Consider the following 23,666-nt stretch of genomic DNA (forward strand, 5'->3'; position numbering starts at 1 on the left):
CTGTGGCCTTCTGCATATCATCGATCCAGCACAGAGCAGCTTCTTCTACCCAGAGGCTAGCAGAGGTCAGGAGATCTCCATGGTTTTGGTGCCATGGAGAAGAAGCAAGCATAGTTCCCTCCATTTTTGTGACAAAGGGATCAGGCCCAGAGGTAACTCAGCACACTGCAGCCCACAGCAGAACGAAAACCTCAGGTGCTGGCACTGAGTCCCATGGTTGCTGCCCAGGAGAGTGAAGGGTGCATGTCACAGCAGGACTAATTTGGAGAGAAAAGATCTTGATTCAGAGACTTTCTGAAGGAGAATGTCTTAAAGACTTGACTCCCATGATTCCTTCAGGGGGGGTTATTAGGTTGGACATTAGAAGGGTTTTCCAACACTAGAACAGGACCCCCAGAAAAATGGTTGGGTCCCCATCCCTGGAGGTGTTTAAAAGAAGTGGAGATGTGATACTGAGGGACATGATGTAGCATTAGACTTGGTTAGAGTTCATAGCATCATAGAATCAATAAGGTTGGAAAAGACCTCAAAGATCATCAAGTCCAACCTGTCACCCAACAACTCATCACTACTAAACCATGGCACCAAGTGCCACATCCAATCCCCTCTTGAACACCTCCAGGGATGGTGCCTCCACCACCTCTCTGGGCAGCATATTCCAATGGCTAACAACTCTCTCTGGGAAGAACTTTCTCCTCACCTCGAGCTTAAACTTCCCCTGGCACAGCTTGAGATTATGTCCTCTTGTTCTGATTCTGGTTGCCTGGGAGAAGAGACCAACCCCCACCTGGCTACAACCTCCCGTCAGGTAGTTGTAGAGAGCAATAAGGTCTCCCCTGAGCCATACTCTTTCCATCTGTTGGACAATGGTTGGATTCAATGACCTGAAGATCTTTTCCAACCAAGGCAATTCCATGATTCCATGACAGGAGAGATTGCAGGAGATGGTGGCAGAGGATGGTCACTATTGTGAGGGACAACTTGGGAGCAGAAAAGGGATTGAGGACCTTGGGGAGACAGAATCAAGAATCTCTGTCTTGGTGTGGGCTTGAAGACAAAGACAAGGAGCTGTGTTTCCAAGGGTGGCAGGCAGGAAAGAGCAACGACAGCCCCCATGTGCTGCTGGAGAAGCAAATGGAAAACAAAGCCAACAGATGGGAAGAGTCTTGAGAAGCCAGTGGCACAGTAGAAGTCCCCAGCAGCCAAACCACAGCTGGGAGAGGTGGCAAACTTATCCAGGGACAGCAGAAAGAGTGAGAAGTTAGTGAGAAACTGTGGTGGCTCCAAGCCTGGAGGTGTTCAAAGCCAGGCTGGATGGGGCCTTGAACAACCTGGACTGATAGGAGGCATCTCAAGCTGCACCAGGGGAGCTTTAGGCTGCATGTTAGGAAGAAATTCTTCATAGAAAGAGAGATTGGCCATTGGAATGTGCTGCCCAGGGAGGTGGTGGAGTCACCATCACTGGAGGTGTTTAGGAGGAGACTGGATGGGGTGCTTGGTGCCATGGTTTAGTTGGTTAGATAGCGTTGGGTGATAGGTTGGACTCGATGATCCCAAAGGCCTTTTCCAACCTGGTTAACTCTATTCTATTCTATTCTATTCTATCCCTGCCCAGGGCAGGGGTATTGGAACTAGATGACCTCTAAGGTCCTTTCCAACCCAACCCAGGCTAGGATAATAGGATGCTCTGAGAGCCATGCAGAGCACGGGCCAGGTTTCACCGACCTACGGAGCTTCCTCAGGAGGGTGAGGGCTGCACAGCCCCAGGGGTGGCACATTTTAGAGCCTTTGTGTTAAATTCCAGCCCTACTTAATCTCCTGGGGCTCCTGTAAGGTTGTGACACAGAGAAAGGGACCAAACAGGAAAGAATTAGAGGAAAAATGCCTCCCTTCTGGCAGCCACCATGGCTGTGCCAGGAGTTTGCAGCAGCAGCGGCGAAGGAGCCAGCCCTGGCTCCCCCTCCTCCGGCCGCCTCTATAAACACGCAGGGCTTACTCAGAAGATTAGAAGGGAACAGGGCAAAAGACAACAGAGTCTCTTTTGTAATGGGGAAGGATTATGGCATCAAGTGACCGGCTGCAGCTCCCAAGTGGGTTTCAGGCTCCTTAGCACACCGTGTCTGTCAGGTCCAATCCCCCCCATGAGCCAAGGGGGCACGAGGAGGCGGGACGTGGCGTGGGCCACAAAGCACCCAGCGAGGACACGTGTGGGAGCAAACCTCCACAGCCTCCAGCACAGCTCAGGACTCCATCACTGTAAGTATCTAGTCCTTCCAAGAGGAGACTCCTTCAAAGATCTATCTTCCTGCCTGTCCATCACCTCCTCTCGCTCCATCTGTCCGCTCCACCTGCTTGCTCTCCGTCTTGGCCAGAGCTGCTCCTGTCCGTTTGCCGTCTCACGCGGTGGGTGATGCACCTGGTGCAGACTTGCTGGTGCAGGATCTTGGTTGCTGTGGTTTCCCCCAATCTGATTAGTGTCACTTGACCTTCAGGTGCTGTGGGTAGTCCTGATGGATCAGGCAGGTGGATGCAGGCAGCAGCATGCGGCAGGTCCGTGGGCAGCAGGGTTGAGGGCACCACACAGGGGATGGCTTTTCCTCCTCATACCAGCTCTGCTGTGCCGGTGCTGGTGCTATGGTGAGTCACCTGCCACCACTTACCTCAAGCCCAAATGGCAGTTTGAGTGTGCCAGCTGCCAAGTGACATCCCAGGGCAGTCCCTCACAGGCTGGTAGGAGGGCAGAGAAATACCTTAACCATTCCAGGCTGGAGGGAAAAGCAGTGGGAGAAGCCCCATATCCTGTGGTGAAGCAGAACTGCTTCGAGGTGGGTGACATCCATTATTTACATGGACAAGAGCTGAAGTTTTCCATGTTTGGTAAAAAGTGAATCTCTATTTGAATTACGCAACAAAGAGTCTCCCTGGGCACTTGCACGACCCAAAGGGCACAGAGAAGGGCCAGCTTTCTGTGAGCAGCCCCCAGCACCACTGATGGGTGTTTGTGTAGGTGTCTGATCTCTGTAGCCCATGGGTGGGAAGTCTCCAGGGCAGTCAACCCCCCAGTTTTCTAAGTCCTCCTCTACGCTGGCCAGAAATAATCATGGGAATGGCCTGGATGGGCACAAGGCTCTAGGGCAAGGTGCACTGTGCAGCTGAGAAGCTCTTGGTGGCACAGGTGCCAAGCTCTGCTCCTCTGATGTAACCTATCAGGGAGACAAGGAAACCCAAAGGAGGAGCAGCACCAAAGGTCATCACCAGGGAAAAGAGGCTCTTTGGCTGAAGTAGCCACCCAAGCAGACCTTGCTGGCTTTCTTCACAGCACCAGCTCACTGGAACCTGAGTTATATCAAGAAATCAGATATATCTGCTTATAGTCTTGAGATAACCTGAGTTGTATCAAGAAATCAGATATCAGAGAAACAGCAAAGCAGATATTTCACTGAGGTGCTTAAATGAGGAACATGGACACAACCTTACCTGCCTTCAGCTGCAGAAGGATCTGAATGTCCCTTGAAGGGCTTCTTTGTCTGCACCATTCAGGGAAGAGCCTGAGGCCCCCTAACTAGTAACATCATTGCCTCTGTCAGACAGCAGGAGCATGTTTTGCTTTAGAAATACCAAGAATTTTTACACTGGATAATTATTTGTGAACCAAAGGATCATTGCCTGCCTTGGATTAAGCTGGTCGGGGGTTCTGTGTGCAAAGGCAGGTTAATATCAATGTGAGTGTGATTGCTAATTGATGCTGAAGAATCATTTACCCAGGGTCAGGCCAGAAGAAGGGCAGTGGGGATGCTGCATGGCTGGGAGCCTGAATGCCTTTTTTTCATCCAGGCTGATTTATTGTGCAATGTGTGGTTGAAGGAGAGGGGAGCTGGAGCTGCTGGAATTTGTGCTGTGTGAGCCTGGCCAGACTCCATCCCTCAGCTCTCTGACAGGCAGGGCTGTTCTGCCTGGGACCAGCACAGGCCAGATGTGGCCCTCAGCCCAAAGTTAAAGACAAGCTACAAAACTATCAGATCCCCAGGGGTACCTTACAGGATAGAATCATTTTGGTTGGGAAAGCCTTTAAGATCATGGAGTCCAACCATTAACCCAACGCTGCCAGGTCACCACTGAACCACATCCCTCAGCACCACAGCTCTGCAGCTTTTCAACACCTCTGGGGATGGGGATTCAACCACCTCCCTGGGCAGCCTGTTTCAGTCTCTGAGAACTCTTTAAGTGAAGAAGTTTCTTTAAATATCCAACCTAAACCTCCCCTGGGACAACTTGAAGCCATTTCCTCCTGTCCTGTCACTTGTTCCTCGGCAGAGGAGACCAGCCCTGGTTCCAGCCTCCTTTCAGGGAGCTGAAGAGAGCCAGAAGGTCTCTCCTTCATCTGAATCAGTACCAAGAAGTCTCTCCTTTCTGGGGGTTTTTACTTTCCTTTGGGATCTTTTGGCCAGCAGTATTCCAGGAAGACACTTCCCCACAGGCAGATTTACTGAAACAACACATCTGAAACAAATGCTACAAGAGGAAAAGGAATAAACCACACAGACAGTAAGGAACTTTGGAGTTTGTGACCCTGAGAATTCACCTTAAACAGCTGGTTTGGGGGAGAAAATGGCCCTGTCCACTCTGAGCAGCCAGCCCTGCTTGAATGCTGACAATCAAACAGTAGACACCAGAAAGTGTGTCCTCTGTCATTGTAACCAGCTCAAAGACAGGAAGAAGATGGCAAGCTCAGCAAATTAATTGTCTACCATAAATTCCCTCCTGGTTCTTTGTGCCACTGACTTCCTCTTACCTGTTCTTTGAGCTCACCTCTCCCTCCCTCCCTACCTTCCTTTCCTCCTCCCATCTTGCTTGCTGGGAGACTTGTGGTGCTCCTGTCTCCTCCCTCTGTGCAAGTTTGCTCTGTGGCCATTCAGCAAGACCTGGACAGACTGAGAGCTGGGCAAAGAGGAACTTAATGAGGTTCAACAAGGATAAGTGCAGAGTCCTGCAGCTGGGAAGGAAGAATAAACTGCACCAGCACAGGTTAGGAGGTGATCTGCTAGAGAGCAGCCCTGTGGAGAAGGACCTGGGAGTGCTGGTGGATAAATTCTCCATGGGGCAGCAATGTGCCCTGGTGGCCAAGAGGGCCAATGGGATCCTGGGGTGCATTAAGAGGAGTGTGGCCAGCAGATCGAGGGAGGTTCTCCTGCCCCTCTGCTCTGCCCTAGTGAGGCCACATCTGCAATATTGCCTCCAGTTTTGGGCTCCCCAGTTCAGGAGGGACAGGGATCTGCTGGAAAAAGTCCAATGGAGGGCTGTGAGGATGATGAAGGGACTGGAGCACTACCCTTTGAGGAAAGGCTGAGAGCCCTGGGGCTGTTTAGTCTGGAGAGAAGACCGAGAGGGGATTTAATATGTGTCTATAAATATCTAAGGGCTGGGGGTCAGGAGGGAGGGGACAGACTCTGCTCAGCTGCACCCTGTGATAGGACAAAGGGCAATGGATATACACTACAGCACAGGAGGTTCCACCTCAACATGAGGAGGAACTTCTTCACTGTGAGGGTCACAGAGCACTGGAACAGGCTCCTCAGAGAGGTTGTGGAGTCTCCTTCTCTGGAGCCTTCCAAGCCCCATGTGATGTGTTCCTGTGTGGCCTGTGCTGGGTTCTATGCTCCTGCTCTGGCAGGGGGGTTGGACTTGATGATGGACTTTGGAGGTCCCTTCCAACCCCTGACATCTTGTGCTCATTTTGTGTCTCCACTAGGAGCTGTGATGACTGTGACCTACACCAACCGCGTGGCTGACGCCCGCCTGGGCACCTTCTCACAGCTCCTGCTCCAATGGAAGGGAAGCATCTACAAACTTCTCTACTCTGAGTTCCTTATTTTCATCTCTCTCTACTTCACCATCAGTCTTGTCTACAGGTAGGCACCCTTGGACCCCAGCACAAACACAGCCCCTCGCTCTCAGCCCGGCCTGGAGCAGGACAGCTGGGCAGCACAGGATTGGGGCAGTGATGATGGTGAAAAGGAGCTGGGCAACCACTCACAGGAGAAGAGGAAAGGCCCTTCCTCACTGCTCCAATATGACTTAGCAGCTGACAAACCTCCTTTTGCTGTCTTGGGAAGGAACACAGTTTCTCTTCCCTGGGATGAAGAGTTGCATTTGATGGTTACCTACAGAAGAACAATGAGTAGAGCAGTGGAGACCGAGGCTGGGCTAGTACAGGAGATGTCTCACACTGGGGAGTTTCTCTTCTTACACAACAGCCAATGTCTTGTGTACCATTTTTGAGAGCAGACATCAGCTCTGGGACCACAGATGCATGATAAGGCAACTGTACTCTGTGGTTAATGTGGTTTTGTGTGAGGAGAGACAGGGAACTCCCCTGGCTGGTTCTAGGAGCCTGAGGCATCTCTGTGATGAGGAAAGGCTAAGAGACCTGGGGCTGTTTAGTGTAGATAAGAGCAGCCTGGGAGGGGATCTTCTCAATGCTCAGCAAGATCTGTGGGGGGCAAGAGGATGGGGACAGATTCTTATCAGCTGTGCCCAGTGACAGGACAAGGGGCAGAGGGCACAAACTAGAACCCAGGAATTTCTAGCTGAAGATGAGAAGAAACTTGTTTGGTGTGAGGGTGCTGGAGGCCTGGAGTAGGCTGCTCAGAGAGGTAGTGGAGTCTCCTTCTCTGGAGAGCTTCCAATCCTCCCTGGCCATTGTGCTGCTGGGCAAGCTGCTGTGGGTGCCCTGCTTTAGCAGGGGGCTTGGAATGGATGATCTCCATAGGTCCCTACCAACCTCCACCATGCTGGCATTCAGAGATTCTGTGATTTGGTACCACATAGCACTGTCCTGAGTGAGAAAAACAGAGGTGGTCCCTGACATCTGACTGCATCATTTATCACACTGCAGTGACCCTGGTCAGCAGGGTATTTTGGGGAGGGGGGCTGATGTCCCAGGCTCCTGGGGACTGTTCACTCAGATATCCCCAGACTCACGGTGTGGCAGCATCGTGACTGCCCAGCCTTGTCTTCCCTTGCCAGGCTCCTTCCCAGCAGCCCCAGCAGAGCACAGGCTCTTGAGGCTGCTGGTTCTGTTTCTCCCTTGTAGGCTGATCCTGAGTGAGAGCCAGAGGCTGATGTTTGAGAAGCTGGCACTCTACTGCAACAGCTATGCTGAGCTAATCCCCGTGTCCTTTGTGCTGGGTAAGGAGCAATGACTGGGAGCACACAGGGAGGGACAAGGGACAGCATTTCTTCTGCCTGCTTGGATAGAGCTCTGCAGGCAGATCCCTCCCTCTGCCTTTGTAAGACAGAGCAGAATGACATCCTTCCACACCACAGCTCTGAGGTACCCCCCAGCACAAGATGTACTGGCACCTTCTGGGCTCTGCCAGGAGGGGAGGCACAAAGTAGCACCAATGAAATTCAGTCCTGTTCATAGCTTCATAGAATGGGTTGGGCTGGAAGAGACCTTAAAGACCACCTAGTTCCAACCCCCCCTGCCATGGGCAGGGACACCCCTGCTAGTCCAGGTTGCTCAAGGCCTCATCCAACCTGACCTTGAACACCTCCAGGGAGGGGACATCCACAACCTCCCTGGGCAACCTGTTCCAGTGTCTCACCACCTTCACTGTCAAAAATTTCTTTCTAATCTCCAGGCTCAATCTGCCCTCCTCAAGCTTCAATGCATTCCCTCCCAGCCTTGTCACTACAAGCTGTGGCCGTTTGACCTGGGTCTGACTTGCTGGACCACGTCCAGAGAAGGGCCACAAGGATGGGCAGAGGGCTGGAGCTCCTCTCCTGTGAGGATAGGCTGAGAAAGTTGGGGCTGATCAGTCTGGAGAAGAGAAGGCTCTGAGGAGACCTTATTATGGCCCTCCAGTATCTGAAGGGGGCTACAAGAAAGCTGGGGAGGGACTTTTGAGTGTATCAGGTAGTGATAGGACTGGGGGGGATGGAGCAAAACTAGAAATGGGGAGATTGAGATTGGATGTGAGGAAGAAGTTGTTCCCCATGAGGGTGGTGAGATACTGGCACAGGTTGCCCAGGGAGGTGGTGGAAGCCTCATCCCTGGAGGTGTTTGCAGCCAGGCTGGAGGTGGCTGTGAGCAAGCTGCTGTGGTGTGAGGTGTCCCTGGCCATGGCAGGGGGGTTAGAACTGGCTGACCCTTGAGGTCCCTTCCAATCCTAACAATTCTGTGATTCTATGACTTTGTAGCAAGGAGATCTGAATCGTGCCCCAGGCACATCTGCAAGCACCTGCGAGCAGCTCCAGCCCCCACCTCCAGCCCCCACCCCCACGCCAGCGCTTCCATCCCCCACTCCTTCCCGCCTCGCTTAACTCCCTCGGCTCACCTCTAGGTTTCTACGTGGCTCTGGTGGTGTCCCGCTGGTGGGCTCAGTACGAGAGCATCCCCTGGCCCGACCGCATCATGAACCTGGTGTCCTGCAACGTGGATGGGGAGGACGAGTACGGGCGGCTGCTGCGCCGCACGCTGATGCGCTACAGCAACCTCTGCAGCGTCCTGATCCTGCGCTCCGTCAGCACCGCCGTCTACAAACGCTTCCCCAGCATGGAGCACGTCGTCAGGGCAGGTCAGTGCCGCCCCCGCTGCCTCCTGCACACCTCTGACGCCGTGCAGCCTGCTGGTGTTCACAGAGAACGGCTTGGGTGGGAAGGGACCTCAGAGATCGTCCGCTCCAACCTCCTGGCTGTGCCTCTCGTCTGGACTTGGCTGCTCAAGGCCTCATCCAAACCACCTGACCTTGAACACCCCCAGGGAGGAAGCATCCACAACCTCCCTGGGCAGCCTGTTCCAGAGTCTCACCACCCTTGTACTGACAAGATCCAGTCAGTAAGATCCAGGCTAAACTCACTCTCCCTCAGCTTCAAAGCATTTCCCCTTGTCCTGTCACTGGACACCCTCATGAAAAGTCCCTCTCCAGCCTTCCTGCAGGATCCCTTCAGGTATTGGAAGACTGCTCTAAGGTGCCCCCAGAGTCTTCCTTTCTCCAGGCTGAGTAACCCCAGCCCCTTCAGCCTACCTGTTGTTTTGGGGCAAAAAGCCTTGGAAAGGGCCATGTGGCCTCTAGGTTGGAGGTGGGATGGTGTTGCTGACCACTCTTGCAGTAAAGAAATTCCTCCTAATATCCAACCTAAACTTCCCCTGAATGACCCTGTGCACAGCTCTAGAGGAGAGCACAACCAGCTCCTTGCCAAGGAGGATGTTTGTCCTCCCTCAGGGCAACAGTTTTCCACTGGAGATGTGAGAAATGGAGCCTCAAACCTCTGACCCTAACTGCTGAGTTCTCTGAATCCCCTCTGGAGATGCTCCTCAAGGTGCAACATTTTCCAGTCTGCCCAAAGAGAGATGTTTGCACCTGCCCTGCTCAGCTGGGTTCCCATTGCAATCCAGAGGGACAAAGAGGCACTTCCAGGATGCAGGTGATCCCAGTCCCCACGAATGTCTGTGTACAGCAGGCAACTGCACCCTCAGCAGTGCTTTATCTCCCTGCTGACTGTGATCTGGTCAGGTGTGCTGCAGACATCCAGAGTGAAATGAGATAAAGCCTGCCTCTCACACTCTGTATCTCAATGCTTTTAGCAAGCCTTCTTCTCCCACAGGCTGAGGGCCTGAGGCTTTCCTGGCATCTTCAGGAGAGTTAAGGTGACCACCTGAGATTTAGAGGTTTTCATTTCAGACCACATCAAATTCCTTTCTGCCCTCTGTGGCCATCCCTCACCAAGTTACTCTTTTGCACCCAGGTCTCATGACACCAGAAGAGCACAAGAAGTTTGAGAGCTTGAATTCCCCCCACAACAAGTTTTGGATCCCCTGTGTGTGGTTCTCCAACCTGGCTGTGAAGGCAAGGAACGACGGGAGGATCCGGGACAGCGTGCTGCTCCAAGGCATCCTGAATGTGAGTGGCAGATGTTTCAGATCCTCATCCAGCCCTCTAAGTGGAACTGCAGGGGTGTCCAGAGTCAGGCAAGGAACAGGAATGGTGAGGCAGGACCATGGGGCTCACATTCAGGTGTGGCAGTGGGAGACATCTACGCAAGCAGGTCTGTCAGCAGCCTTCCTGCAGCCTTCACACACTCCAGAGCAGCCCACAACAGTGGCCAGTGGAAGTCTCTAGCATGCAGATGGAAAGATTTCCCTGAAAGAGATCAGGAGAGGTCAAGAACATTCCCAGCACCCAAGGTTCCTGTAGAAAATTTCACTATTGAAAACTCTTGGATAGTGCTGGGAAGTAGGCCATGCTCCACAGGCAGGACCTGGCAACTCTTCCTGCCCAGCTGCAGAGAAAAAAGGGTCCAGAGCAGCTCATCCTTCCTGCTATTCATGTGCAGAGAAAGCCACGTTGTTTCTGCTGCCTGGAGTTGAGAGTCATCTGCCCGAAGAAAGAGAGGTTTCCCTCGGGGCTGTTTAGCTAGACTCACTGCACGGGCAGGAGAGACAAATGGATGCTCCTGAGACATCTTTTGCCTAATCCCCTGGCTGCTCACTTTGTGAGGAAATAAACTGTGCTAGAAGTGAGCTAGAAAGGGATCTTGGGCTCAGAAGAAGGCAACCCAAGCAGCAAGGAGTTCCTCCAGTGCAAGATGAGACCCTGCTGGTGGTCTGCTGGGGTGAGGCTGGGCATCAAGGGGCTAGGAGGCCTGGCTGAGCCCCACCTTTCAGAGAAGGTGTGAGCAGGAGGGAACTGGCTGGAGAAATGCAGGGCAATGGGGCTAGAGGGGCTCAGTGTCCCCAGCAAGGAGCTGCAGAGCCCTGTGGACAGGATGTTCCTTTGCCCTGCTGCAGGAGCTCAACACCTTGCGCAGCCAGTGCGGGCGGCTCTATGGCTACGACTGGATCAGCATCCCCCTGGTCTACACTCAGGTGAGGAGGAATCTCTCACACCTATTGCTCTGCTGCCTGCCTGACCATGCTGCAAGGGGCACCCCCCCTTACACCCACACCTGACCCACTCATGGAACATGCTGAGATACACTCAGACCCCTCATGCCCACGGACACCTCAGCACCACACCCTCAGCCTTATCTCCCTACCCCAGACGCAGCCACCTCTGAGAAACACCTCCTGTCCAGGGCTTACAAACCACAGCATGTGCCACACAAGCACATGGGAAACACACAGATCCACTCCCTGCAGCATCTTGCAGGGGGCACATCTTCATCCTCAGCAAAGCTGCTCTAGTAGGTAAGCTCTGATGGAGCTGTGCTGTGTGAGAGCTGTGTGCATGTAGTGGGCTGTTTCACAGAATCCCAGCATGGTGGGGTTGGAAGGGACCTCTGGAGATCATCCAGTCCAACCTCCCTGCTAAAGCAGGGCACCAACAGCAGCTTGCCCAGGAGAGCAATGGCAAAGCAGGTTTGGAAGCTCTCTAGAGAAGGAGACTCCACAATCTCTCTGGGCAGCCTGCTCCAGGGCTCCAACACCCTCACACCAAACAGATTTCTCCTCATCTTCAGATGGAACCTCCTAGCTTCCAGCTTGTGCCCTCTGCCCCTTGCCCTCTCCCTGGGCACCACTGACAAGAGTCTGGCCCCAGCCTCTTGCCTCCCCACCCCTTAGATACTGAGCAGATCCCCTCTGGGGCTGCTCTTCTCCAGGCTCAGCAGCCCCAGGGCTGTCAGCCTTTTGTCCTTACAGAGATGCTCCAGGCCCCTCTGCATCTTCAGAGCCTCTACTGAACCCTCTCCAGCAGTTCCATAGCTCTGCAGCCCCAGGCAGACACTTTGGCACCACCTCGCTCCTTCCTCTCACACAATCCAGCTGCTCAGATAACATTAATGGCCTCCACCATGAAAGGGGAGCTGCTTCCTTCACACAGCCCTGAAGGTTAATGGGGAACACATTGGGAGACTCTGTTCCCTGCAGAGTGTCCTCACACTGGGAGCAAAAGCAACATCCAAGCAGATCTTTGTCCCCTGTGCAGCACACACCTCATTAGTCCATTAGTCCAGGCACTGAATCCTGGCCATCATGAACCAGCCCTGTGCTGCTTGAGAGGAACTGCAGAGCTTGCTCCAGAGTCATGTGGTGCTGGGTGTTTGTTTTGAAGCCTCTTGCATCAGGAGATCACACGGAAATCTCAGCTGCTTTTCATCTGAAAAGGGGAAGTTCCCACTCCCATGACTACAGAGAAAAGCACAAAGCTCACTGCAGCCTGAAATCTGGGCAAGCAAATAGGGAAACAACAGAAAAAGGACCAGGAAGGAGCTAGTTCAAAGCTGGAAGCATTGCCAGGGTTCGTCTCCCTGACTTGGAAGCAGCCTGCCAGCATGGGCTGAGCCTTAAGGGGCCACAGGCAGCTCTCAGGAGAAGCAAGGGCAGGAATGAAGAGCTCACAGCAGCCCTCACTTCAGCAGCAGACCCACCATGCAGCCATGGGGTAGCTCTTTAAGGTCTTTCCATTCAGGATATCACAGGCTGCCTTCTACCAATGTCTTTTTGAGATGCCTACACAGATGTCATTCCAGGGACAGCATGGACTGAAGCACAGTGTGTGCAGCAGCTCAAACACCAGCTCCTGGCACAAGGGAAAACTGCCCTGTGAGGCTGCCCAGGGAGGTTGTGGAGCCTCCTTCTCTGGAGAGGTTCCAAACCCACCTGGACATTGTGATCCTGGGCAAGCTGCTGGGGGTGCCCTGCTTTAGATGATTCCCAGAGGTCCCTTCCAACCCCCACCATGCTGGGAACTGTGTAAAGGGCATATTTAGAACTTCCTGCAGTGGAAATGCCTCTTCCTGCAAAAAGCAGTGGAGAAGCCTGTGCTGACTGCCCCTGGAGGTGTTCAGGAAAGGATTGCATGTGGCACTTGAAGCCATGGTTAATTGTCATGAGGTGTTAGGTATTAAGTAATAGGTTGGACTTGATGATCTCTGAGGTCTTTCCAACCTGGCTGATTTTGTGACTGAATCCAAGGCTCCCCAAAGGCTACAGAGCCAGCCAAAAAGCAGAGGAGAAGTCTGTGCTGACTGAATCTGAGGCTCTCCAAAGGCTACAGAGCCAACAGCTTTGCAGTTATCTGGGGTGGGACTGAAGGCAGATGCTGGAAGAGCAAGCTGAGCATTCAGGCTCCTCTGGTGTGTCCCCTGGCATCTCTCCCAGGTGGTGACCGTGGCTGTTTACAGCTTCTTCCTGGCCTGTCTGATTGGGAGGCAGTTCCTGGACCCAGAGAAAGCCTACCCTGGCCACGAGCTGGATCTCTTCGTGCCTGTGTTCACGTTTTTGCAGTTCTTCTTCTATGCTGGCTGGTTAAAGGTAAGCCCAAGAGCACGTGCCTGGAGCTGGAATCTGACCCAGCCGAGGCTGCTCCCAGGGTGTGCTCACCAGAGACTCAGCTGTGGTCTTTGGCCTATGGGCAGACAAAAGGGGAACCAAGAGGGGCTGAGGGTATTGCCAAGACCTTCTCAGTTTCTGAGTGTCTCACCCTGGGGATTGGTTCCACCTTTCCTAAGCTTTTGTCCCGATGAGTTAGGGCCCAAAGAGAGGCAGTGGGCTACACTCTGCCTGCAGTGGTGGTCTGCAGTTGCTACAGGACAAGGGACAGTTAGCTGTGTGGACAAATGTCTCCCAGCCACTGGCAAACCTCCTTTTTTTTTTAACCCATCTCCATTGCTTAACCTATTCAGGAGAAAGAGCACTGCTCTGAATCCAGGGGACTTCACACTTGGTTCTGCCCCACAGACCTTCTCCCTGCAGGAAAAGGGGCAGGTAAGACCAGGATGACCTTTGCTATGTGCTCTTCACATGCAGGTGGCCGAGCAACTCATCAACCCCTTTGGGGAGGACGATGATGACTTTGAAACCAACTGGCTCATCGACAGGAACCTGCAGGTAAAGTGGAGGCAGGGTCTTCCAGATGAGCCTGCTCTACAGAGGAACACAGAGGCAGCAAGCCCCATCCATGCAGTCACAGAGTTCCCCTGGAAGAGCTGTGCTGCCCACCTCCCCCTCCTGCAATGGGGCAGAGAAGCTGTCCCTGTTGCCCTTGCACTTGCCTGAAATGTCAGTGGCTGTGTGTTTAGAATGAGCCCAGGCTCAGAGAATCACAGAATGGTTTGGGCTGGAAGAGACATTTAAAGGTCATCCAGTGCAATGTTCCTGCAGCAAGCAAGACCTCCAGAAGGAGATAGCTAGGAGACCAGGAGGAGAGCATAAGGCTCCCCAGCAAACACAAGGGTGAAGGTGGCCAGCTCAGCATTACCCCTCAGTAGCCAAGAAGATGTCCCAGGCTCCAGGAAGAATGTAGGGCAAGCCCTGTGCCAGGAAGACCTCCCCACACTAGAGAAGACTGTGCTTTTGGAGTATCTTTGCAGACAGAGACCAGCTGCAGCTTTAGTCCATGCTCTGGTGCACACACAATGGATCCAGACTGCTCCCCTTACATCCTCACTACCTGTCAATGACATCATTCCTGCTTCTCCCCAGCTTTTCCATCCTGTGTCTATCTAAAACTGCATAGCCTGAAACTGTCACACCCCTCTACTTCCTCTCATGCAGTAACTCTCCACTGTCAGCCCTTCATAGAATCATAGAATCAACAAGGTTGGAAAAGACCTCAAAGATCATCAAGTCCAACCTGTTACCCAAGACCCCATGACTACTAGACCATGGCACCAAGTGCCACTTCCAATCCTCTCTTGAACACCTCCAGGGATGGGGACTCCACCACCTCCCTGGGCAGCACATTCTAACAGCTAACAACTCTCTCTGTGAAGAACTTTCTCCTCACCTCCAGCCTAAACCTCCCCTGGCACAGCTTGAGGCTGTGTCCTCTTGTTCTGATACTGGTTGCCTGGGAGAAGAGACCAACCCCCTCCTGGCTACAACCACCCTTCAGGTAGTTGTAGACAGCAAGAAGGTCTCCCCTGAGCCTCTTCTTCTCCAGGCTAAACAATCCCAGCTCCCTCAGCCTCTCCTCACAGGGCTTGTGCTTGAGGCCTCTCACCCCTGGTGTGGACATCACTTTCCTGTCTCCTTCAGCATCTCTTTGCTTCCAATCAATGACACCTCTGTGTGAAAAACACCCCAAGTGACAGGAAACCACAGAGCACACCCAGCCACACGCCTCGCTGCCTCCTGCCCTGCATTCCTTCACCCACTGACACTGGGCACACAGAATGCTACTCAGCCCATGTGACACTTCTGCTGTGCCCTCCAGGTCTCCCTTATGGCAGTGGATGAGATGCATCAGGATTTACCCATTCTGGAGAAGGATCTGTACTGGAACGAGCCTGATCCCCAGCCACCCTACACCGCAGCCACTGCCGAGTACAAGAGGCCGTCCTTCCTTGGCTCAACTTTTGACATCAGGTGAGCACAGCCACAGGCTGCCAAAGCAGCCCTCATCTGCACCTTGGATCATGTCTTGTGCAGGATATTAAATATGAGGAGTGGAATCATAGAATCACAGAATCATTCTGTGGTTGGAAGAGACCTTTAAGGTCATGGAGTCCAAGCCTTAACCCAGTACTGCCAGGGCACCACCAGACCATGGCCCTCAGCACCACATCTCCAGGGCTTTGAAGCCTCTCCAGGGATGAGGACTCCACCACTGCCCTGAGCAGCCTAGGCCAGGCCTTGACAATCCTCAAGGGCAAGAAATTGTTCCTTGTATGCAACCTAAACCTCCCTGGAGGCAACTGGAGTCTGTTTCCTCTTGTCCTGTCATTTGTTCCTTGGGAGAATAGTCTGACCCCCACTGGGCTCCAAGCTGCAGGGAGTTGTGCAGAGCCAGAAGGTCTCCCCTCAGCTTCCTTTTCTCCAGGCTCAACAACCTCAGGTCCCTCAGCTGCTCCTCACCAGCCCTGTTCTCCAGACCCTTCCCCAGCTTCTCCTCGTAACAGGAAGTGAGAAGCTGGCCACCGGCAGCAGCATTCCCAGGGCTGCAACCTCTCTGCCACAAACCCCTTCCATTTGTGACCACCTAACAGCCCATTTTGCCTTCCCCCAGCATGCAGAAAGAAGAGATGGAGTTCCAGCCCCTGGAGCAAATCAAAGAGAATGAGGAAGCCAACCACTCCACACCATTACTGGGACACCTGGGTCGCCTCCTTGGTGTCCAGTCGCCGAGCTTCTCCAGGTCCTCTTCCCGGATGAACCTGCTGCGCAGGCGAGGAGACCCCACGTCCCCCTTCTCCCATTACACCTATCAAGACATGGGCAAACCTGGGAGCCCTTGCAGCATCAGCCAGCCCAGGGGAGACTCCACCTCACAGGAGCAGTGGGACAGCGAGGACAGAAAGCTGAGGGACTTTGACGCCTTCATGTCGACGCCGTTCTACGAGCGGCCTGGTTTCTACAGCGCTCCGCAGACCCCCATCAGCTCCATCCCCATGATCTTCCCCTCCAGGCGCCAGGGCCGCAAGAAGCCTCCTGCCCTCTCCAGCATCGCTGCCTGCTCCACTTCCCTCAGGGATGTCATTGCCAGCTCCTCACCTTCCCGAGCCAGTGATGTCTACAAGAGCCAGAGCTCCCTGGGCTCTGCTGCCAAGGAGACCTTTGTTTGGCCGACGGATCGCAGCAAAGGTCCTGACGCGCTGCCTGGGACGGTGGAAGGAAGGAGCAACTCCAACGGTAGAGGCAGAGAAGCTGCCGCCACAGCAAGCCCAGGAGCCCAGTCCACAGCATCAGGCAGCCCTAAATTCCCCTTCCTAGCAGAATCCCCAGACCATGAGAAGCAGGGAAGCTTCAAGAGTCTGAAGAGCTTGAAAGCTTCCCACCCACCCTGGCTGACCCTGGAGAACACAGCATCAGCCACCCCCAATTCAGAGCACTCCAGTGCCTTTCACACCCCCAGTAACAAAACCCCTGGGGGCAGCACCTCCCTCTGCTTCTCCTTCACTCCTGTAACATCTCCAGTGCTGGAGAGATCCCACATGGCAAACATGGGCCCTGACACTTGCAGCCTCAGTTTAGAAGACGCAGCCAGCGCTCCAGACCAGCTTCCAGCAGAGATGTCCAGGAACACAAGGGATACTGGAAATGGAAGCTCTAATACACCCCCCACAAAAGAGCCAAGCAGAGCAGAGAGTCCATCCCCCAATGACTCTGGCATCTCTCTAGCTGAAGGTGACTACGTGGGGCTGATGGAAGTGATCATGGAGACCAGTGAAAGCACATGTGAAGAGCAGCTAGATCACTACAGCTAGAGGAGACCAAGAGGCACACACAGTTCCATGGAGATACCTGCTGTGTGATACCACTGTGTCTCCACACCTGGCCACCCTGGCACCCACCCAAGCAGGCCACTGCAGCCAAACATCTGCTGCCAGAACATGCACAGCTGGAGCTCAGCCTAGGCTCCAGCCAGCACCAACACACTGCTGCTGGCCTCAGGGACAGTAGCAGGCACAACTTCAGCGTTGCAACCACAAAACAAACTCCTCTAGATTGGTAGCAAAACAAGACTTGGGAGTGTGAAGTATTGCAGATACCAAACAGCTCAGCAGGTACCAGCCTGAAGAACCTGGGGTGCAGCTGTAGCCCCAAAAGAGCAATATGGTTAACAAGGAGCCTGACCCCTCCTCACCACAGAAAGAATTGGAGCTTGAGCTTTAGCACCACAAGATCCAGCAGACGTCTCAGGCAGGACTTGCCCCACTGACAAGGTACTCCAAGGAGAGCCAGGGACTGAAGCAAGACACATAGCTTGTGGCACAGACCCACAGAGCTTCTGGATGTCCAGGTGGTGGTTCCCAGTACTGGGAAAGCAGTGGGGCAAAGCAGGGCACACATCCAGTAAGGCAGGTGGCTGCAGGCAATGTTTGCCCAGCACACTGCTTCCTTTTGGGGTTCCACATCACATCTAGCACCAGTTATGATGGTGCTTAGAGTCATCAGGATGGTGGCAGACACCACACAGCTGACTTCTTACTGTCCTCCCCAAGAAAATAAAAGCAAGGCTGAAGCCCAGGGCCCTGTTTTGTTTCCTCATTTCAGTTTCCATGCATTAGGAATTACAGAAACCACAGAAACTTTCCTACTTCTGTCTTCAGGAGCAGCTGCAAGCTTCCCAGATCACATCAGGCATGTGACAAATTTACCTCCCACCCCCCTCCAGTGCTTCCCCACAGCTGCCCTCCCACACACAGCCACAAGACCTAGGCAGATGTCACCACCACACACTGCAGCTCCAACATGTACCCAAAGCAGTTCCTGCAGCACTGGGCTTTCAGTCCAGCCCAAGCCCACAGCTCAGGCCTTGGTTCAGCATTTTCTCCACACCCAGGAGCAGTGCCATGTGCCAGACAATGCCCAGTGAAGCACCAACCCCCTTTCAGCTGCCTCATCTAAATTCAGACTGGCCTGTGGTTCAGAAGCCCAGATACTCAAGCCTTCCTCTTCCTCTCCACATTCACAGCAGCAACAGCTCATGGCAACAGCATTTTTAACAACTTCAGCCACTGAGCAATTCCTGCAGTGGATCCTACTGGATTTGGAGGAGGGGAAGAGTCATTTATAGGAGCACTAAGCAAGTAAAACCTGGTCCCTCTATGATCCCTCCAATATTCCTTCATTCACACCCAAGGTGACTGTCACCAAGTCTGCAGCAGCCCTGCAAGTCCAGGCCTCTCAGAGAGAAATAGGAACAGCCAGCTTGAACCAAGTCACTTTATTGGATGGAGGGCAATACACAAAACAAGAGGAGAGGGTGGTATTTGGTACAGAGTAAGACAACTGTTGATCTAGTTAGCTGAAGATGCATGCATGGCTGGACAGTAAGGTAGGAGTCCCACTGAAACCCAGAGGGTGGCTGTTGGCAAGCCTTCAGCTCTCATTGTCACTGTCCCCGAGGGTGTGCTTGTCAAAGAGGTACTCTGCCATGCCATACTTGGGTGCCCCCATCTTCCTCAGGTTGGTCACATGGTCACCCAGCTCCTTGATGGCTTTTACCTGCTCATCCAGGTAGTGAGTCTCGATGAAGTCACACAACTGCAAGGGAGAGAAGAGTTTGTTAAAGCCTGGGTACAGCTGACCCTGCTGAAGCAGCACCTGAAAGCCCACCAGTCCTACCTACTCCCTTCCTTAGAGAACAAAACGTCACAGCTGCAGAAGATACCCAAGAGGAAGTTTTTAGCTTTGCCTCAGCAATGTCAGGACAAGACCAAGCTGAGGCAGGCTTATCTAGGCACACTGTACTGGAGGGGTCTGGAGCACGTGTCAGCTCAAAGTTCCTTCTCTTCCTCAACAGCAAGAGTCTCTCAACATGTTCAGAAGCCCTCACAGCACTTGAATTCATGACTGTGAGGGTTTACACCTCTATAATGGTCATGGAATCAGAGTGATTGAGTTGGAAGGAACCCTGAAGATTCCACCCCCCCCTTGCCATGGGCAGGGAGTCTTCCTGCTAGACCAGAGTTGCTCAAGACCACATTCAATCTGGCTTGGAACACTTCTAAAGTTGGAGCCTCCACAACCTCCTTTCTTTTAAAGGAGTCCCTCTACCTTATGCAGGACACTCCCAGGAGCGCTCAGTTCAGACACACACATCTCTTCCTGAGACTAAGAACCTTTGCAAGTGATTCATGTCTGTGAGGAAACTTGCAAGTACTGTGTTCTGAAGTTTGAGGCTTTCTGTATTTGGAAGTGACTCCAATAATCTGATGGGAGAGGTTTTACAGGGACCCATTGGTTTAAAGTCAGAACTCACCCCCTAGAAAACCAAGCCTTCTTCACAGAGCTTAACAAACATCTCTCCAAAATGCTGCTCACAAGAGCAACAGAAGGGTTTGATCAAAGCCATGCAGGCAATGTTCTGCAAGGCCACCTTCAAAGATTGCAACTGCTCCTCCTGGCAGAGAGCAATTATCCCACCAAATGGCTGTGGTACAGGCTGACACCAGGCCCCTTCCCTTTGGAGAGGCTGCACAGGTTCACTGTTTTCACCATTGGGAATGGTGACACAACTTGGTCCCAAGCCCATCATTAGGCACCTACAAGTCCCCCTCACTGCACAGCCACACTCTCAGCTTCAGCACACACTTACATGTGGGTCATTCTTTTCAGTTGCCAGTTTGTGCAGTTCTAGCAGTGACTGGTTCACATTCTTCTCCAGGTGCAGGGCACATTCCATTGCAGTCAGGCCATTCTCCCAGTCATCACGGTCAGGCTTCTGCAAGGGGAAAGCACAGGAACGTTTTCTGTAAGCACCCACACACCACCAGGGAGCAAAGCCTTTTAGATCAGTTTCAAAGCCTTCTGAGACCAAGGCCAGGCATTTAGCTACCTCCAAAAATTTGGCACCAACACAGTACACTCTCAGAGCTGGACACTCAAGAGGCCCAGCTTTGTCCCTATTCCCTAAGTTCTCATTGTCTCCTCCAAACTTTTAGGCAAGACATCTGCAACACCTACTCTCTCCCTCCTGTTTAATCTAGTGGCTTAAACATTTGCCTTTAAGTAGGCAAAGGGCACAACCTCAGCTGCTAAGCAGTTAAGACACTGGTCCAGACAAGCCCAGTCCAGCTCAGAACTGCCTTTGAGTCTGGTATTTATTAGCCCTCAAACTTAGGCAAGAGAATTCTTCTCAAGTGCTCACCAGTCTTATTTTCCCCCCATGAGGAGCTGTCTTGCACTAACTGGCCCTGTGACATGGCTTATTTTCTGCTGTTCCAAATCATCTAATTAGTGACCCCAAGAAAGCAGGGCCATGAGATCTTGCATGATCCTTAGTAAGCAAATGGGGACTGAAGAGTTCATATTGCCACAGCAAGTAAGTCAAGAGTTCTCTGCAACAGACTGCTGTTAAGTTTAAAGCAGATGAACCAGTTGTGTTCTAGTTCCCCACCCCACAGCAAACCACCCAGGGCCAGGCATCCTCTTGCTTTTACTTGAGTAGTAATTTGATAATTTGTGCTGGTCACCTATCTCCAGATGTTAGGCTGAGTGGCAGTGCCATGAACAGACTGCAGCAGTGAGACATGCCCATCTGCCACCTGCTGTCCCTTCTGGAAGAGAACCCACAGGGGAACTTGCCCCCTCCCGACCCACAGACAGACCACAAATGTCTTCTTGACTTAGGACTGCCCACAGCTTCACTCCTCACCTTGATGTCCTGCAGGAAGATGCGTCCTCCCCTCTGATTCTGTAGCTTCATCAGCTTTTCAGCATGCTCCCGTTCCTCGTGGGACTGGTGCAGGAAGTACTTGGCAAAGTTCTTCAGGGCCACATCATCCCGGTCAAAATAGTAGGACTGCAAGAGAGGAATCTGTATGCTCAGAACCAAGCTTCACTCCAGCAGCCACACAAAGCCAAGGCCGTGCTGTGCCTCCAGATAAGTCTCCCATCAGCCCTGCCTCCAGGTGGCTGGAATCAAGCCTAACGGAAGCACTAACGACAGCAGGGCAGCAAGGCAAAACTTCCCCGAGGAGCAAGGTCGATTTTCCCCCGATTAGGGTTAAAATTTAACCCACTATGAACACCAAGGACACAACTAAACATTATTTGTGGCTCAGTTCTGGAGAGACAAGATTCCCCACAAAAGCATATGCTCTTCCCAGCACGTTTTAAATGCATTTAAAAGCCCTTTTCAGCTCTCTCCTGCTCCCTTCGAGGTTTGTTTAAAAGATCAGTCGGTATCTGAGTGCCAGTGCCAGCTAAGGTAACCAAAAACTTTAGCCTATCTCTGCAATAAAGGCTCATCAGGATTAGATCAAGTGGAAGACTTTCTACTTTCAGGGGAGGAAGAAAAGTTAAGTGTTACATTTAAAAGACAAAAGCTTAACTGAACTAAGATGCATTTGCAGCAGCACATACAAGATCGTCTATTTTGAAAGCCAGCCCAACTGTAGCAGCAGTTAGAAACCATCACACAGTTGTTTGTTCTGCGGTCAGAGCCACCAGGCAGGATTCAATGGGAAGCTTTGTGTCAACTGCCAGTTATTTACCACACCAACTTCTGAAATCTCTACTCTTCACCAGCAGCTTGGAGGTCCCAGGCAAGTCACCGGTGCTTGTGTGCTACTGTCACCAACAGAATCAGCTGAGGTTCAGCCAAGTCTGTAAAGTTCTACGTTTAAGTGCCCAACATATTGCAGCATCACTCGAAAGTTTCAAGTTACCTGCGCATCTAAAGCGCCAAAATTGCTGCACGAGGGCCAGAGCCGTCGTGTGGACCAGCTGCGGCTAAAATGGGGAGAGTTATGCCAAGTGATATACGCAAGCACAGCGCCAAGGAAACCACCAGTTCCTACCAATTCGCCTTGAAAACCACGGACGAAAAAAAGCTTGCCTCCGAGACAAACGGGGAAAGGTGCCAACCGCTTTGTTGGGCAACACCTACTATCCAGCCCAGCCCCAAGGGCAGAGCTTCTTGGGAGCTGTTGAGCTGTGCTGATAAGGAGCCCGCCAAGGGCAACGGACAGACAGCGGTTACCGTGTCACTAAACTTCGCCAGAGCGATAAAAGCCTCACCTACACAAACAAGCGGCCGCCCCACCCCCGGGGGGAAGGCCCGGAGCAGCCCGGAGGCGGAGGAAGAGAAAGAAGAGGAAGAGGAGGAGGAGTGCGGCTGCGCCCGTAGGCACCACCCGCGGCTCGGGAACCCCCCCCGCCCCGGTCGGAGGGGCTCGGCCAGCGGGCGTGGAGAGCACAGGCCTGGCCCACAAGCGGAGAGCAGAGCCGGGGGAGCACACAAGACGGGCGACCCCAGCGCCTCGACAAGACCCTTCCCCAACACTCCTGCCCCCTCTGCATACCGTTGTTCCCCCTTCCTCTGTTAGGCCTCGCACACAAGGTGCGACACTCCCCACCCGGGCAAGGCCTAATCACAGGCCGGGCCCGGATCCCCGCCTGGGCAGAGGTCGCACCGGGTGGGCCGCCTGCCCCGAGGCTGGGCTGACTCCCCCGCCCCTACCTGAGCACCGCCGGTCGCGGGTAGGCCCCAGGCAGGCCTCACACCTCTCCTCTCCCTTCACCCTCCCACAACAGGCCCCACAAGGGACAAAGCCCCATCGCCGAGCCGCTCACCATGCTGAGGTACACGTAGGAGGCATAGAGCTCCAAGTTGATTTGGCGGTTGATGGCGGCTTCGCAGTCCTGGTGGTAGTTCTGGCGCACTTGGGATGGAGGCGCTGCCATGGCTGCTGGCTAGAGCGGGGTGAGTCGGTGCGTAGAACGGTGCGGGGTTAAGCAGTTGTAGCAGTGGTGGTAATGGAGAAGGCAGCGGCGGGTCCGAGCGCGGCCGGTTCCGTCCAAACACTGTTGACGCAGGAACCCGCCTGGCTCAGCTTCGCCGGAGCGCTGTAGAGAACGGCTGAGCCGCGCCGGGCCTTTTATAGGGCTGGTGACGTCCCCGCACGTAGGCCCGCCCCCCCGAGAGGCGGAGCCTATCAGCGCGCTTCTGCTACCCCAGCGTGACTCAGCACCTCCCCCGAGCGCGTGCTGCGGACCCCCCTCTCCCGCGCCGGGGGGGTGGGGCCTCTGCGCGCGCCCCGTGGCTCCGGGCGGCTGGCGCCGCCATGGCGCCGGGTCAAGGGTAGCAGGGGGGGCTCTGCCTGCCCAGCCTCCCACCCGCGAACTGCAACAGCTGCCTTCAGGTGCGGCTGCACCCCGACCCGCGCTAAAGACAGCGGCCAGGGGTGCCTCTCCCCTCGAGCACATGACTCCCGGCCCCATAGGCAGGGAGCAGGACTCGGGAGCGGCCTGGAGAGCAAAGAGCCTCCGG

General features: G+C 53.6%; 2 protein-coding genes across 2 annotated transcripts; one reads left to right on the forward strand and one right to left on the reverse strand.

Moving 5' to 3' along the window:
• The first annotated feature begins 2,025 nt into the window (after nucleotides 1-2,025).
• LOC104304442 (bestrophin-1) lies at nucleotides 2,026-17,554 on the forward strand. The gene is made up of 10 exons (XM_054171680.1): nucleotides 2,026-2,256; nucleotides 5,750-5,909; nucleotides 7,094-7,188; nucleotides 8,346-8,579; nucleotides 9,751-9,905; nucleotides 10,793-10,870; nucleotides 13,106-13,258; nucleotides 13,754-13,834; nucleotides 15,162-15,313; nucleotides 15,954-17,554. The coding sequence occupies exons 2-10, from the start codon at nucleotides 5,758-5,760 to the stop codon at nucleotides 17,149-17,151; spliced, it is 2,298 nt and encodes a 765-aa protein (XP_054027655.1). The 5' UTR covers nucleotides 2,026-2,256; nucleotides 5,750-5,757; the 3' UTR covers nucleotides 17,152-17,554.
• A 1,045-nt stretch (nucleotides 17,555-18,599) lies between these two features.
• LOC104304415 (ferritin heavy chain) lies at nucleotides 18,600-23,262 on the reverse strand. The gene is made up of 4 exons (XM_009905153.2): nucleotides 22,970-23,262; nucleotides 21,048-21,194; nucleotides 19,989-20,114; nucleotides 18,600-18,934 (listed from the first exon to the last, which is right to left on the reverse strand). The coding sequence occupies exons 1-4, from the start codon at nucleotides 23,078-23,080 to the stop codon at nucleotides 18,770-18,772; spliced, it is 549 nt and encodes a 182-aa protein (XP_009903455.1). The 5' UTR covers nucleotides 23,081-23,262; the 3' UTR covers nucleotides 18,600-18,769.
• Between the last annotated feature and the right edge of the window lie 404 nt (nucleotides 23,263-23,666).

Source organism: Dryobates pubescens, chromosome 22 (genome assembly GCF_014839835.1).
Source record: "Dryobates pubescens isolate bDryPub1 chromosome 22, bDryPub1.pri, whole genome shotgun sequence".
Taxonomy (NCBI): Eukaryota; Metazoa; Chordata; class Aves; order Piciformes; family Picidae; genus Dryobates; species Dryobates pubescens.